This window comes from Chiloscyllium plagiosum, unplaced genomic scaffold (genome assembly GCF_037043375.1).
Source record: "Chiloscyllium plagiosum isolate Xiang-an unplaced genomic scaffold, Cpla_swu_hap1 HiC_scaffold_8, whole genome shotgun sequence".
Classification (NCBI taxonomy): Eukaryota; Metazoa; Chordata; class Chondrichthyes; order Orectolobiformes; family Hemiscylliidae; genus Chiloscyllium; species Chiloscyllium plagiosum.
In genome coordinates, this window is record NW_028270146.1 from 9,565,459 (window position 1) to 9,583,230 (window position 17,772).

Genomic DNA, 17,772 nt, shown 5'->3' on the forward strand with positions numbered 1-17,772 from the left:
AGAACGAGAGGGCATTGCTTAATAATTAAGGGTCACCCCTTTAGGACATCCTTTGAGATGAGGAGAACCAGTTACTGACTAAGGATTGTCTGACTTTGGAGCTCTGTTTCTCAGACGGTGATGGAGGCAGGGTCAATGAATATTTTTAAGGCAGAGGTGGTAAGTTTATTGTTAAGTCAAGAAATTAAGGCTTATCGGGGAATGCTGATCTCAAAACAGATCCGAACTGCCGTGGTGCAAGCTGGAGGGGCTGAATGGTCTCCTGTTGCTTCCGTTTTGTATGTTGTAGCTGCTTCATGGACTCACCATCTGGACCTGTGAAAGAACTGGACAGTTCCACTGGTGTTTCTCAGTCAAAACCTGATCCTTTAACTCACTGGGGTTTGTGTGAGCTTGCTGTGTGTAAATTGGTTGTTTAGAGCAGTGACAACATTTCAAAAAAGACATTCCTTTGACACAACCTGAGCGGTGCTACGGAAATGCAAGTTCTGTCTGAACTGAAAGCAAAATCTTGCCGATGCCAGAAATCTGAAATAAACGCAGAGAAATGCTGGAGAAACCCAGCAGGTCTGGCAACAGAGAGAGAGAGAGAGAGAGAGAGACAGAGTTAATGTTTCAAGTTGGGTATAATTCTCCTTTAGAATTCTGAACTTTGCAATGTGGGAGCTGCCTGGTCAGCAGGAGATGTTTTCCTCTCCTGGCAGCAAGGGTTATGAAGAAGCCTAAAATGCCGACTCTCCTGCTCCTCAGATGCTGCCTGACCCTCTGTGCTTTTCCAGAGCCACACTTTATTGACTCTCTCCTTTTCCGGCATCTTCCCTTGTCTCCTGACCCTCATCGCCATGACCTCTGCATTGCTCGCCTCTGGCCAAGGCCCTTGGGCCTTGGGGGAGTGTTGTCATGGTTACCGGTGCTACCTTCCCAATGGCACTGCCACTTCGTAAAGCTGTTGAATGGGGGGGGGCGGGGAATCAGAACAAATTTGGACCGCTCCCCGTAAGACCATCAGAATAGGAACAGGAGTAGGCCATTCAGCCCCTTCATCTTTCAGTAGGATCATGACTAATCTGACACTCCTCATTTCTATTTTCCTGCCTTTCCTTGGCTGATCAAGAATCTATCTGTCTCAGTGTTAATTATCCACAAGGACTGTGCCCCCACAAGGCATTCCAAAGACTCACAACCCTCTGAGAGAAGAAATTCCTCCTCATCTCAGCCATAAATTGATGCCCCTTTATTCTGAGACTGTGCCTCAGGCCCTAGACTCTCCCATGAGGTGAAACACCCCTCTCAGCATTTATCCTTAAGAATCCTACATGTTCAGTGAGGTCACCCCTCATTCTTCTCAACTCTAGTGAGCAAAGTGCCTACCTATTTCATCTTTTCTCATAAGGCAATCCCTCCAAAGCAGGGATCATTCTAATGAACCTTCTCTGAACTGCCTCCACTAAAAGGTCATGAATTTTGGGGGATAATTGACATTTTCAAGATTAAGATGGATGCTGTCTTGTTGTGTACTATAACCCATGGATTGTCCTTTCAGCTAAAGTAGATTAAGTGGGAATCCGGACAATTCCAGCACGATGTCATTGAACAGCCGAGCGAGCTGGAAGGCCTGGATGTCCTTCTTATATGCCAATGTTCCAATGTTTGTTATGAGTGAGCTCACTTGTAAAAGTAACACTGAATATCTTGACGTTATTCTTTTTCCCACAGATCCCTGTGATGACGGGTGCCTTCATGGACTCCCCTATCGATGAGTGCAACACCGAGTTCTCACTCTTCAACTCATCGACCAACATGAACGAGACCCTGTCAGCCCCAAATCAGCCCGAGGAACCAGCTCGCTCCTCCAATGACGCCATCTGGTTATGGATTGCGATAATAGCCACCATTGGGAACATTGTGGTGGTTGGTGTTGTATATGCGTTCACCTTTTAGGTGGTTCGGGGCCTGACAACTCAACGTGACTGTCCTCCCAACAGTCTGTCCCCACAATGGAGGATTTTATACGTCATCCAACTCAGTCACTTATGGGTCTGCATGTTCTAATGGTACCCTGTAGCCTTGTGTCACATGTGTACTCAGTTTTGGTCACTGGACAATCAATGGCTCCAAACCTATTGGCCTCTTCAACTTGGTAATTACAGGGAGCTGATATTCCCTATTCAATGAGCCACAAACTGCTATCTTTTAATGACGAGATCCTTGCATAAGTTAACAACAACGATATTTACACAGTCACAGTCTCTTTCGAGGGAATTTGCAGTGCAATTTTCAATTGCCCAGCGCCACACCCCAATTATTCAGCACATTCCGATAGGTTAATGCAGTTTAGTGGCAATGTTGGGTTTTTGCTTTAAGAATTAAATACAAACTGTGTCAGGGTTATTTTTGAAATATAATACTTTTATAAATACAGGTTATCTCGACTTAAGGGAAATGTAATGGGTTAGAAGTCACTTCCTGGGCAGGTAGTGGCGATGGGCTTTTATTGAGATCTTCTTCAGCTGTTGTTGCAGGAGATTCATCCTCGCTGTCTGTGCGAGTTGAGACTCAAGAGGGTCAGGTTGGCGAGGGAGGGAGGGAAGTTTCAAGGATTTGGGTGTCTGGTTTTTAGGGACACACTAGCCCTGAGTCACGTTGATTATCTCTGTAAAACACAGGGATGTTTCATGCTGGGAAGTATCGATGTGCCATTCTTTCCAAATCCTCTTCCTGTTGTGTGGCTGAATTCTGCTTCAACAGATGCTGGTACAGTGGACTACTAAAATTTTTCAATTTCTGTGAGTCATGTCCAAAATATGGGGTATTTGTGAAAAAAAACTCCAAAGAAATGACATAGCCAGCAGGAATGAATAAGTGAGAAACTTCAAATATTGTCATTTGTAAAAACTATTCTTCATAGCTGTAAGTACAAGTGCTTTAATGGCAGTTTATTTATGTATTTAACAGACAAAACTGCCCGGGGAACACAATGGGTTAAAAATGGGTTAGATAGGGAATCAGCAGCCTTTTTTAAATTTGTCTGGTGAAATTAATAAGAAACAAGTAACAGTGTAAATATAATCTTGCAAAATATTTCTTATTCGCTTTCTGTCTTGCAAGGAGGGTTTGAGTAGGTTGGGGACGACACTCATTGGAGTTATGAAAAATGTGAGGCGACCTTATTGAAACAGATGAGACTCTTAGGGAGTTGACTGAATAGATGCAGAGGGGTTATTTCCCCTTTTAGGAAAGATTAGCATCAGAGTGCATCACCTCAGAGAATTGATCACCTGTTCAAATCAAAGATGAGGAGGTAATTCTTTTCAGAGGGGAATAAATCTGTGGAATTTTTTTTTTTAACCACAGAGGGCTGTCAAGGCTGGGTCATTCAAGGCTGAGATGGTCAGGTTTTTAATCAGAAAGAGAACAGAGGGTGATGGGAAAAAGGCCGAGACGTGGAGTTGAGAATTATCCGATCAGCTATGATCTCATTCAACAGCAGAGCAGATCTTGATGGGCTGAATGGTCTATTTCTACTCTTACAACAATCTTACATTTACAGTATAGAACAGGCCATTCTGTTCAAATACCCCATACTAGCCCCTTGTTACCCTCTGGTCTCACATCCTCAGCATTTCCTTCTATTCCTTTATCCAACTTCCTCCTAATCCAACACCGATTTTATCTCAGCCACCACTTATGGTAGTGAGTTACTCACCACTCTCTGAGTAATATTGCTCTCTCCTGAATGCTCTGCTGCCTTTAGTAGTGACTGTGTTACGTTGCCCCAGACTGAAGACTTACACAATCTTGAAGACTTCTTTCTTGGAGAAGCCAACTGCACTGGCCCTGTTTGGTGTAACCCCTCAGATTGATTCTGCTCTAGTTTCTTGTATTGCTCCAATGCCTCCATATCCTGCTTAGAGAGACCAGGGCACTGTCCAGTTCTCTAAGTGTGGCTAACAATGCAACTTCAACACAGCTCTGCAAGGTCACTGAACGTGTTTCTATGTTCTATGTTCTAATATGAAAAGAAAGTTAACTCTGTTTCTTTCTCTCTAGAGATGCTGCCAGACCTGCTGAGTTTCTCCAGCACCTTCTGTTTTGGTGGCAGATCGCGCCAGCATCTGTTGTATAACTTCTCACGTCTTCACTTCCATCCTGCTGTTAATGAACCTAATAATTAGTTTTGCTTTTTTTTTTGAAAAATGACCTTGATAACCTCCTCTGCTATTTTTAGCGACTTGTGTCTCTAATGTAAATGACTAAACAGCTTGGTATTCTCAAATCCTTCACCCTCAGGGCCCATTTGCAAACTTAGTTTCTGACAGAAACACTTTTCCCTTAAACATGTCAACAATAAACTCTCAAACAGCCAAACCCATGAGGTAACCACCTTGAAATTTGGGTTAGGTAGCGCTTAGTGAGTCTTCAATGGAAATGGGTCACTTTTAATGTCTACTGAGATGGGCTATTTAAAATACAGCATAGGAAAGCAGTTCAAGAAGGCAGCTCACCTCCACTATCTCAAGGGGCATCTAGGGATGGGAAATAAATGCTGGCCCAGTCAGTGATAAAAAAAAACATTAAACATACATCCCAACGTGCTGATGTGAAAGTGTGAAAGGAGGAAAGAAAATCTTCCTTCCATTTGTTCAGTGAAAGTCTGAGTATTTATCCTGCTTTTTACTGCTTTGTAAACTGTCTCACCTTCAGCTCCTTTCCAACTGACCGATTGTCCCCTTTCTCAGCAGTTTCATTGTACTCATAGGTTCCAAGGAGGGATGAGTTAATGGCTTTTCCAGCACTTCGTTTGGAGTGAGCTCAGATCTAACCGTAATCATTGACTCACAGGATCATACAACACGGAAACCGACCTTCGCTCCAACCAGTCCATGCCGACCATGTTCCCAAACAAAACTCTTCCCACCTGCCTGCTCCTGGCCCATATCCCTCCAAACCTTTCCTACTCGTGTACCTATCCAAACGTCTTTTAAATGTTATAACTGTACCCGCACCCACTGCTTCCTGTGGCTGTTCATTCCACACACGAACCACTCGGTGTAAAGAAATGACCCCTTGTGTCTTTTTAAAATCTTTCTTCTCTCACCTAAAAATATGCCTCCCGAGTTTTGAAATCTCCCATCCCAGGGGAAGAAAGGTACCATTCGCCTTGTCTATGCCCCTCATTAGTTTATAAACTTCTATAAGGTCACTTCTCAACCTCCTATGCTCCAGTGAAAATGTTCTAGCCTATGGGTGGCATGGTGGCTCAGTGCTGCCTCACAGTGCCAGGGACCTGGGTTTGATTCCAGCCTCGGGTGACTGTCTGTGTGGAGTTTTCACATTCTGCCTGCGTCTGCGTGGGTTTTTTCCCACAGTCCAAGGATGTGCAGGTTAGGTTGAGCTAGACTGCCTGTAGTGTTGGGTGCAATATTCAGGGGTAAATATAGGGTAGGGGAATGGGTCTGGGTGGGTTAGTCTTCAGAGGGTCAGTGTGGACTTGTTAGGACGAAGGGCCTGTTTCCATACTGTAGGGAATTTAATCTAATCTATCTAGCCTCTCCTGATAACTCAACCCCTCCATTCCTGACAGCATCCTAAATGAAGGACTGTGTCGTTTTGTTGGAGCTGAACAGTTTAGATACATGCTACAGACCGTGACAGGTTTCCAGGCAAACTGCATTGTTTCCTGGCTTCTGCCATTGGTTAGTAACTTCAACACAAGGGGAATTTTATGCCAGCTGGGATTTACTCACCGAGATTTCTCAGTATTTTAGAGATTATCTACCATTCCCAGCCTACAAGCCCAGAGATGTTTTCCTGCACATTTCCACATGCGAATTTTGAGATGCTATTTCGGATTCACATTCCTGAATCATTGATGCAAATAGTTAGCAACAGTGAGGCAGTGACCATAGGGTTTGGAATGTGAACTGGTTAACAGGCAGAACCCAGACCGTGGGGGCGGGGGGAGAAAAAACAGATATTTTCTGTGGTGTTTGCTGTTTGTGATGTATTATAATGACTTAGACTTCAATACAGGAGGCATCATTAAGGAAATGTGCAGATGAGACAAAAGTAGACCAAACAGCTGACAATGAGGTTGACTAGGTGAAGGTGAGGACTGCAGATGCTGGAGATCAGAATCTAGATCAGAGAGGTGCTGGAAAAGCACAGCAGGTCAGGCAGCATCCAAGGAGCAGGAAAATCAACATTTCGGGCAAAAACCTGATTGACTGCTGACTGTTGGATCATATTTACTGACTTGGCTGAAAAACCTGTTTCCTTTTTGAATTCAAACTTCACCATTTCCCACATAAGATCTAAACCCAATTGACCAGGACATTACTGTAAACAACAAATGCTGGAGATCACAGCGGGTCAGACAGCATCCATGGAGAGAGAGAGAGAGAGAGAGAGCAAGCCTAACGTTTCATTCCCAGGAGATTCTTCATCAGAGCAGTACCTGGGCCTCCATTAGCAGCTCCATAATAATACCATGAGACCGTCACCTGCTTGAGGTGACCTTAAACAAATCCTTTCCTGAGAATTCTCTTCCCTGCTCTGCCAAACTGTGTGGATAATATTCCACAATCTGCTGTTGTAGTTAAAAGAAAAACTTGGATTTGTATTGCGCCTGAGAATATACCAAAACACTTTCCACTCGATGAAGCTGCTGAAATTGAATTCAATTGAATTGAATTTATTGTCCCGTGTACCGAGGCACAGTGAAAAGCTTTGTTTTGTGAGCAATACGGGCAGATCACAGAGTTAAGTAGCATAGATAAGTAAATAACATGTAAACAGCAAAAATAAAAACACAGGGACAGGTGAACGTTAAGGGTTTGTGAGTCCAGTCAGTATTCTAACAACAGTCAGGTATAAACAGCTGGTGCGTGTGTTCAGGCAACATGATAATCCGTTTCTCATGGTGCTGCTAGAGGGTTATACACGGACCCAGGACATTGGGAAGAACTTGCCTGCGAATACTCTGTGAAATAATGGGGATGTTTTACATCTCTCTGAAGAGGTTGACAGGCTCCTGTTACCATTCTGTTTGAGAGGCAGGGACTGGAGCAGTGCTGCACTCTGTCAGTACCGCGCTGGGAGGGTCAGATAGATTATAGACTCAAGGGTCAGGAATGGGATATGAATCTGAGACCTTTTGGGTCAGAGGATTCGGTTGCTACCCAGTGTCTTGCAACTGTTGCTGACCCTGAGCTCTCATAGACTCGCAGAGTCATAGAGTCACAGGCATAGAGTGGTACAACACGGAAACAGACCCTTCGGTCTAACTTGTTCATGCTGACCAGATATCCCAACTTAATCTAGTCCCATTTGCCAGTATTTGACCCATATTCCTCCAAACCCTTCCTATTTATATACTCATCCAGATGCCTTTTAAATGCTGTAATTGTACCAGCCACCACTACTTCCTTTGGCAGCTCATTCCAGACATGCACCACCCTCTGTGTGAAAAAGTTGCCCCTTAGGTCTCTTTTATATCTTTTCCCTATCACCTTAAATCTATGCCCTCTAGTTCTGGACTCCCTCACCCCAGGGAAAAAACCTTGTCTATTTCTCCTATCCATGCCCCTCATGATTTTATAAACCTTGATAAGGTCACCCTTCAGCCTCCGATGTTCCAAGGAAAACATGGAAGCCTATTCAGCCTCTCCCCATAGCTCAAACCCTCCAACCCCCTCAACATCCTTGTAACTCTTTTCACTCCAGTTCTGTCGAAAGGTCATTGGACCTGACTCATTAACTCTGTTTCTCTCTCCGCAGATGCTGCCAGACCTGCTGAGTTTTTCCATCATTCTCTGTGCTTGTTTCTGAGCTTTCACTCTCTGGATTAGCATCACTATGAAACTCAGTGATGTTACCTACTGGGATCCAACATGCATCTGACACCTCAGCTGGTTCCTTTCATCCTCCTTCCACTAGCACCTCATGTGTGACAGTGAACATGATCTCTGCTGTCAGGGGAGAGAGTTGAACTGGAGATAGTTAACAAATAACCTGCACAGACAGGTAAGAAAATCTTCCTGGTCATGTGCACCCACTCCTCACCCTCAGTCCCAGCTCTTTGCTGAGTGATGTTTTTCACATGCTTCTCCAGCGCTAATGTGGGGCCCATCTTCCTTCATGTGCTCCCTTGGGACAGGACTTTAATGATTCAAACTTGGCCCACACCATTCATAGAAACTGGGAGCAGGCCCTTCAAACCGGCTCCTTCAATCAACATGATCGCGGCTGATCATCCAACTCAGTCCCCTATTCCCACTTACTCCCTTTAGCCCCTCACTCCTCTCTGAGGATATTCAACGTTTGGCCTCAACCTCTTCCTGTGGCAGAGAATCCCACAGGCTCGCCACTCACTGGACAAAGACATTTCTCCTCAGCTCAGTGGGCGGCACGGTGGCACAGTGGTTAGCACTGCTGCCTCACAGCGCCAGAGACCCGGGTTCAATTCCCGCCTCGGGTGACTGTCTGTGTGGAGTTTGCACATTCTCCCCGTGTCTGCGTGGGTTTCCTCCGAGTGCTCCGGTCAGTCCAAAAATGTGCAGGTTAGGTGAATTGGCCATGCTAAATCACCCGTAGCGTTAGGTGAAGGGGTAAATGTAGGGGAATGGGTCTGGGTGGGTGCGCTTCGGAGGATTGGTGTGGACTTGTTGGGCCGAAGGGCCTGTTTCCACAGTGTAAGTAATCTTAAAAAAAAATGACCCACCCTGTATTCTTCCACTGCGACCTCTGGTTCTGCTGTCTGGGAACATACTGAGGACAGGCGAACCATTCACCCATTTAGCACCCCGTCAATGCCTGCAGTCCACTCTCTTGCAAGGGGTAATGATTTCTTTAACTGAATAGCTCTCGTGCAGACCTCCTGTGAACTGGGAGTTCGTAGAATAGAATCCCTACAGTGTGGAAACAGACCATTCGACCCATTGAGTCCACTGCAACCCTCTGGAAAGCATCCCACCCAGACCCAACCCACTGCCTTATCCCTGTAACCCTGCATTTCCCACGCTGGGAGCAAACTGGAGCACCCAGAGGAAAACCACGCAGGCACGGGGAGGATGTGCAAACCCCACACAGACAGTCACCCCGAGGCTGGAACTGAACCCATGTCCCTGGCTCTATGAGGCATCAGGGCTAACCGCTGAGCCACTATATTGGGGAGACAGGCCGCCTACTTGCGGAACATTTCAGAGAACACCTCTGGGACACCCGGACCAACCAACCCAACCACCCCGTAGCCCAACACTTTAACTCCCCCTCCCACTCCACCAAGGACATGCAGGTCCTTGGACTCCTCCATCGCCAGACTATAGCATCACGACGGTTGGAGGAAGGGCGCCTCACCTTCCACCTTGGAAGATTTCTCCAGTTTCCTCATTTCCCCTCCCCCCACCTTGTCTCAGTCAAATCCCTCGAACTCAGCACCGCCTTCCTAACCTGCAATCTTCTTCCTGACCTGTCCGCCCCCACCCCACTCCGGCCTATCACCCTCACCTTAACCTCCTTCCACCTATCACATTCCCAACGCCCCTCCCCCAAGTCCCTCCTCCCTACCTTTTATCTTAGCCTGCTGGACACACTTTCCTCATTCCTGAAGAAGGGCTCATGCCCGAAACGTCGATTCTCCTGTTCCCTAGATGCTGCCCGACCTGCTGCGCTTTTCCAGCAACACATTTTCAGCTCTGATCTCCAGCATCTGCAGTCCTCACTTTCTCCTAACCACTGAGCCACCCCAAGTTTCCAATAGAGTTCCTCATGGAGAGTTTATCTTCATAACCTCCTGTTGATTTGACCTCCTCCAGTCCTGACAGTTCAATGAGTGCACTCCTCGCTCAGTAAATACACAGCTGTAATTGCCAGCTTTGGTCAGCAGATGGCAATCCGAAGCAGGTTCTGAGGAATCTCTCTTCTCTCTCAGTCTCCCAGCCGCCACAGAAGCAACAACTACCTGCATTTAGTGAGCACCTCCAGTGCAATACAATATCTCAAAGCTTTTCACAGGAACATTATCAGCCAAAACGCAACATGTTAAGACAATATTAATTGACCGAAGACTTGGTCAAAGGGATAGTTTTTGAGAACTGTCTTGAAGCAGAGGGGAGAGAGGTTTAGGAGGGAGGCCTAGTCCATCAATTGGGTAGAAGAGCAATTAAAATCAGGATTGGTCAAGAATCCAGGATCAGAGAAACACTGAGATCTCAGAGGGGTCTGGGGCTGGAGGGGATGACAGAAATAGTAGTGGTGGGAGAGTCAGAGATTTGAAAGCAAAAATGGATGCTTTAAGTTGAAGGGATAATCTGTCAGAAAGGAAGGTAGATCAAACGCACAGTGAGGGAGAAAAGAGGGTGGTGTGTGTAGAGGGAAACACAAACCTGAGGGAAACACAAGAAAAAGGAAGTAGGTTTGAGGGTGTGGCAAAAGCAGGGTAAGGAACGGCAGCTGTTAGAGTGCTGGGTCTCTGGAATGCTGATAGAGGCACAGTGGCTTGGCCCAATCTCTCTGCCAGGAGGCCTACATGTCTGAAAAGGTTGTTATAAAATATCATTTTCAAACAAATTCAAAGGAGTATAAAACCTACATGTGACTCAGATTAAGTGTGTTCTGAGGAACACCTCTTTGGAGTCAGATGTTTTCAATCACGTTGTTCTCTCTCTTGGCAATTTGTATTCAGATTGCGATGGTTTTTAATCTATTAACATCATGAGCAATGGAGGAATCCACTCAGGCATGTGTGAACCTGAATCCAGGTTTCTCCAGACAAACACACACACTCACACATACTCTCTCTCACACACTCACAGACATGACATGCACACACATTCACACACACACACACTCACACAGACACACACAAACACACACACTCTTTCTCTCAGTCACACACACACAATCTCACACACAGACACACAGTCACACACTCTCTCATACAGATATACGCGCACACACACACTCTCTCGCATACATTCACTCACTCTCACACGCGCACTCTCTCTCACACACACTAACTCATCACACACACACTCACACTCACACACACACATCACACACACATCACACACACTCACACTGTCTCACACACATGCCATGTGCACACACACTCATGCACACACACACAGACAGACACACAGGGACACATATGTGCATATACACACACACTGCACACACAGACATAGACACACATATACATACATACAGACACACATGTACACTATATTGAAGCTAATCTGCAGGAACTGTACCTGTTGAATTCAAGTGACTCTGAACGTGTTATTTCCTTTACTTTGTGTAACCTTAGGCCGGAAGAAACAGAATTAAGCCATTCAGCCTATCCAGCACAATTCAATAAGGTCATGGTTGATCAGATCCTGGCCTCAATCTCACTTTTCTATCTGTCCCTCACCTCCCCAACACCCTCTCACCATCCCCCATCACCACCATCTCCCCTGACAATGGTTCCGAAATCTGCCTATCTTGACCCTGAATGCACACAATAACTCAGTCACTACAGCCCTGATACAATAACAAGGGGGGATTGATTTTAAATTGAAACGCAGGAGGTTCTGAGGGGATCTGAGGAGAAACCTTTTGCACCTAGAGGGCGTTGGGGGTCAGGAATACCGTGTTTGGGAGGGGGAGCTGAGGTGGGAAACCCTACACCTTTAAAAAAGTACTTGGACGAGCATTTGAAATGTCGTAAAGTTCAAGGCTATGGGCCGAATGCGGGAACGTGGGGTGGGAGTGGGTAATAGTGTTTTTAAGTGGGACAGACTGGATGGGCTGAAGAGTCTCTTTTATACTGTATGATTCTTTGAGACTTTCTGAAAAAATATACAGATAATCACTTGCAGAGAAAGGGATGATAGCGGGACCCAGTGACCTAACCGTATAGCGAGACTCTAGTGGCTTCTTCCTGTGCTATAATCAGTCAATGATGTCATCTGGAGTTGACCAAAATTTCTTGATTCTCTGAGAGAAGAAGTTCAATGTTTTACCCTGAAACAGTGCCTCCTTGTTCTCAATTCCCCATGAGTGCAGTCATTCTCTCAGCATCCCCTTTAGAACATTAGCTGGTTCAGGAAGATCACCTCTCATTCACACAGACTCCAGCCTATCCTCTTCTGACAACTCCTTCATCCCAGCAGCCATCTCTGAATTGCCTCCGTTGCAATTAGATCCCTCTTTAAATGAGAAGATCAGAACTATGTGTACTTCAACAACAGTGCCCTGGACAGTACCCACCAACTTCCACAACGGTCACTGAGACCTTCGTTGTATCTGCCTTGCACTTGCTGGCCCTTACAGACTTGCTTCAGCTGTTTCAGGGAATCTGTGTTACTCTGTAACTCACTCTGCATTTGTTGTTCCCCTATTGTTCTCACTGGTGTTGTTGCTCTGAACGAACACCGAGGGTTTCTCATTGTCTCTGGAGTCAATGGGTATCCCTCCACAACCAGCGCCATAGAATGTGTACACTCTTCCTTATCATATTAACATTTGTGGGATTTTGCTGGACATCCATTGACAACAGCATTTCCTGTGTTGAACTGCATTTCAATAAAATGAAACCCGATTGGCTAGAAGGTGTACTGACCCATGCTGAGGTTCATAGCATCATTACAGACTCACACACACACACACACATAGACGCACGTACCCCTCTCCACACATATAAATACAGACACAGACACACACACTCACAAAAACACATACACACACAAATACATGCACACTCACAGACACACACACATTCACATCGCTCTCTCACACACACACACACACAGGCCAGCTGTCCCATGTGGTCACATCAGCTCGCTGTGCATCGATCCAGTCCCACTCTGCCCATACAATCCTCTGCAAGTTCAGTTCCTTTCATATTTCTTTTTGAAACCATTGTGCAGCTCCATGTCCAGCACTTCCAGGGGACGTGTCATCACCACCCAGAGCACAAACATGTTCCTCGCTGGAAGCTGTGTCCCATGAGTCCTTGCACCATATAGAAATGGGAGCAGCTTCTCTTTCTTCATGGGATCCAATCCTGGCATCATCTTGTACAGCCCGACTGAAAATTCCCCCATCTTCTTTCCCCCTGAGGAAAACAGCCCCAGCCCAACTTCAAGGTCTGAGCTTGACCTTGAGCTCAGCTCACTATCCTGATTTGGAAATATATCACCATTCCTTCAGTGTCACTGGGTCAAAATCCTGGAATTCCCTCCCTAAGGGCATTGTGAGTCAGCCCACAGCACATAGACTGTTGCGGTTCGAGAAGCTGGATCATCCCCACCTTCTCAAGAGGTAATTAGGGACGAGTAATAAATACTGGGCCCAACCAATAGTGTCCATGTCCCCTGAGTGAATAAAAAAGATCTTTTGTTGGAGGTAACTTCTTGTTTATTATAAGGCCTCAATCTCTTTCTGTTTCTTGAGAGTACCACAGACACAAAGGTAGACATGGAGTGTTTTGGCCTATATCTAATGACAGGGCAGCTCTTAGACTGGAAAGACGCTGGTGACTTTATCTTTACTGCCCAATGATGTGGTTAATGAGAGGTGGTCTCACTGAAACACCACTCCCCTGAGGATTTGATGGTGTAGACACTTGAAGGATGTATCCCGAGGCTGAGGAATCCAGATCTGTGACTATTGTGGGGTCAGGGGTTTGAATCGGATCCTGATTGGCATAGAGGATGTCATCAGTCAGAGAGCTGTGAATGTTTGGCATTCCCTGTCGCAGACGGCTCCTATTGAAGATCTGTAACCCTGAAGCAGGGAACTGCCCATTTCTAGAATGTTCTTTTTGCATTTGCAGTGTGCTGAATTGTACGGGAGTGGGTGGAAAGGGGAGGAACTCAAGAGAATTCACAGTTTGCTTAATCGGAGAGGGGCAGTTTAGGGATTAGGTGGAGGGAAGCAACATTATTCCGAGAGAACGACATTCTCTTGAGCACCTGAATTACTCGACTGATTGTCTGAAGAGTTTAGGGTCAAGAGATCATTTAGTGATTTCACCGAATGATTGCCCGTTTAGTATTAGATACCAATGATCTCCCCATGTTTTCGATGTATTTGTACAACGTGGTTATTTGATAATTCTCGCTGTTGAAATGAAAAGTTTCATTCTTGTACTTGTTTAAATGCTGTAGTTTTTTTACAATAAAGTTTTCAAAATTCCGTGAAAATGAGAGGCATCCAGTTGATATCGGCTGCTTGTTGTTTTAATGGATCGTTCTGTTCAATCACAGGAGTTGGTTGAATCTGACTGGGATCTAAAAGATTTCAAAAACCCGTCTCCGGATCTGGACTGACTTCCAGAATTTCACCACCACTTCAGGATCAGATTCTAAAATCACTCTCTCATTCAGCACTGAACTCTCAAATTCCCCCACTTGATCTAGGAAAGAATTCTGGAATGCCTTCTGTGATCTCGGCCTGAACACTCAAACCCCCTTTGGATTGAGGATGGAATTCTAGAATCCCAATTTTCACCCAGGACTGAATGTAAAATCTTTGGTCCAGATTGGACTCTGGAACCTCCTCTTTGATTCAGGAACAAACTCTGGAAATCCATCCTCTAGGATTCACCATCATGTTAACAGGAGTCAGGCCACTCCTGGTGGTGGGTCGACTCGAGGCATTAGGCATCTTTGACCAGCCAACAGCCCCCTTTCCCAGGGGTTTGTGACTCAAAGTTACAGCCCAGGGCCCTGTAAGCTGCAGGGGTATCTGGGAGCAGCTGGAATAGAGCTCACGCACAGAGAGCTCCACCTGGTCCTCTCAGCACTGACCAGCCACTGGACTAGGCAGAACCTTCAGCAATCTACTCAACCCCACACTCTCCGACAACGCTGCCCCTGTTTGTATAGTGTACCCACTGGGCTCTCGCATTACATCAGTATTGCCCCTACCTCTGAGACAGGAGGTCTGGTTTCAAGTCCAACCTGCTCCACTTGGGGTGTCACAACATCCCTGAGCAAGCCGATGAGGGCAATATTCCTCCCATTGAGCCAGTCTAAGCCGTACAGAGTTAATGGTTGTGTCATTTGGGTGGGGGGGTGGGAGGGTGTAATCTCTCTTTATAAAACTCCATCCCGATGGGGAGCACAGTCATTGTGTATATTTAAGGCTGAGATAGAGATCCTTGATCAGTTGGGGAATTGACGGGTTACAGGGAAAAGGCAGGAAAGTGGACATGAGGGATGTTAAGAGCAACCATGATCTTACTGAATGGCGGAGCAGGCTTGAGGGCCGAACGGCCTACTCTCGTTCCTATTTCTAATGATCTTTAAGCTTGAGATCATTCATTGAGAACGAGTTTGATGAGTCATAATTTCAACAAAGAGAAATAAAAATAGTTTGCACAGACTCAAAAATTTCTAAAATTATTAAAACCCTTGCTCAACATTTGACAAGTGATAGCACTATGAGGTGATCGGCTGCTAACTTAAACAATTAATTTGTTTTCATTTAATAAACGTCCTTTAAAATGCATGATTCAGAATGCAAGAATGCTCATCAACAGGAAAAGTCCACTTAACGCATCCACTTTGACTGATGTCATCACTTCCACCTCCTCAGCTAACCTCTCAGTCCCAGGGCTCTCCAAAAACCACATCCAAAAGCCCCTTCATCAAGTGTCTGCAATGAAATATTAATGTTTCTGTTCATTCCGCAGCACTGTTGGAAAATTCCAATTCAGTTTCTGACCATCATTGCCTGCTGTGTTGTGTTCTGATATTCCGAGCTCTGAGTACCATAGACTGGGATTATGCCACGTGGACCTGCAGATTGCAAGACACAACTGAGTGTGTCGGACTGGCTTGGGAATGTGAATGTTCCTCTGGCAAGCTCCTGTGTATCCATTAGGAAGTCCGACAGTTCTGAGGGCTCTGGGCTCACTCAAACCTAATGTTACCCAGGACATGTTAGAGGATTACAAATGTACTCAAAACACTGGATAGCTATTAAACTGACCACAGACCCATCAACAAATGCACCTTCCCCTGACCCCCATCCCAGATCCCTGACCACCGTTCTCCCCAGATTCGACCCTTTCCTCAGACAGAGACCAATCTGATTCTTTAACCCACACGCACCCGCCCAAATCCTTCTAGTCCCTGCAGAGAGATATCGAAGGTTACACAAATGGGCTAAACTACGCCAAATGGAATATAATGTGGAGAAAGTATAAGGTTATGCACTTTTGCAGGAAGAATAGAGGAGCTGAATATTGTTTAAATGGAGAAAGACTGCAGAAAGTTACAGCGCAGAGGGATCTGGATGTCCTGATTCACGAATTACAAGAAGCAAGCATCCAAGTTCATCAGGTAATCGGAGAGGCAAATGGAATATTGGCCTTTATTTCAAAGGAGTAGAACAAAGTTAGGGAAGTCTTGCTAAAACTATACAAGTCACTAGTAGAAAACAGTTGGAATATGTGAACAACTTTGGCCCCTTTATTCAAAGAAAGATTTACTGGTTTTAGAGATTCACTCGGTTAATCCAAGTAATGGAGGGACTATCTTGTGAGGAGAGGTTGCGTAGGTTGGGCCTGTACTCCTTGGAGTTTAGAAGGAAGAGAGATGACCTTATCAAAACATATAAGATTCTTAAGGACTTGACAGGGCAGATAAAGGAGGGTTATTTCCCCTTGTGGGAAGATTAGCACCATACAGCAGAATCTCAGAATAAAGGACATTTAACATAGAAATGAGGAGGAAATTCTTTTGGCGGGAATGCATTTGTTGAATTCTTTATCACAGACGGCTGTCGAAGCTGGGTCATTCCGTATATTCAAGTTTGAGAGAGACAGATTTTTTTTGTAAATTATGTTTATTAGCAAATTTTTTTAACTTTACAAACATATAAAATTATTTAAAAATACAATCAATAACAAATATCAATATAATAAAAAGGAAAGAAGCACAAATTACAATACAACTACTGTCTAACTATTAACCTACCCTCTAATACAAAACAAGCCCTAACACTGTGCAAAGCAACACCAAAAAAAGAAAGAAAAGCAAAAAAACCCAAAAAAAACAGAATACAGAACAGCTATGCTGGGCGCAAAGCTCCCAAACAGAGGAACGGGAGCATTGTATACATACCTGTATTAACTCAGGAGACACCCTCCTGGGCCCAGGGCTTGACAAATCTAACCATCCTGGTTAAACAAATGCCCTAGTTAAGACAACTGACAAATCTGTTTCCAAATAACTCAAGTAGAGCTGTCATGTCTTATAAAAACGGTCTGTTGTGTGGTGCACCATGTTTGTAAAAAAGTCCAAGGGAATGTGCTCCATAATTAATTTCTGCCATCCCAGCAAGTCCCGCGGGTTCTCAGACACCCAGTTCATCAGAATATTCTTCCGTGCACAGTGTGCAAGAATATTAAATAGTTTCTTCCCATGCCCGTCTAAAGATGGTAAATTCGGTAGATCTAAGAGGAGAGATATCGGGTCTACTTTGACTTCAGTCCTCAATCCCCTCCCTATCTCTCCTGCCACAGCGCTCCAGTAAACACAGAGCCTGTGGCATGTCCAGAAGCAATGGGTAAGAGTACCTACACTTATTTTACATTTGGGACACACTGAAGATGCCCTTTTTTTAAACTTCACCAGATGGTCTGGTGCAAGATGAGCCCTGTGCAGAACTTTCAACTGCGTAGTGCATGTCCTGTTACAGATTGAGATCTTTCGAGTATTCTCCCATATGTTCTACCATGTTTCAGAAGAGATCTCCACTTCCAGCTCTTGCTCCCAG

General features: G+C 45.2%; 1 protein-coding gene across 1 annotated transcript in view; it reads left to right on the forward strand.

Moving 5' to 3' along the window:
* The window catches only part of c17h14orf132 (chromosome 17 C14orf132 homolog), a 103,498-nt gene extending 92,627 nt beyond the window's left edge, over nt 1–10,871 (forward strand). Inside the window, exon 2 of the mRNA XM_043696914.2 lies at nt 1,717–10,871. Coding sequence (XP_043552849.1) covers nt 1,717–1,941 — 225 coding nt within the window. The 3' untranslated portion in view covers nt 1,942–10,871. The remainder of the gene's footprint in view (nt 1–1,716) is intronic.
* The last annotated feature ends 6,901 nt before the right edge of the window (nt 10,872–17,772 follow it).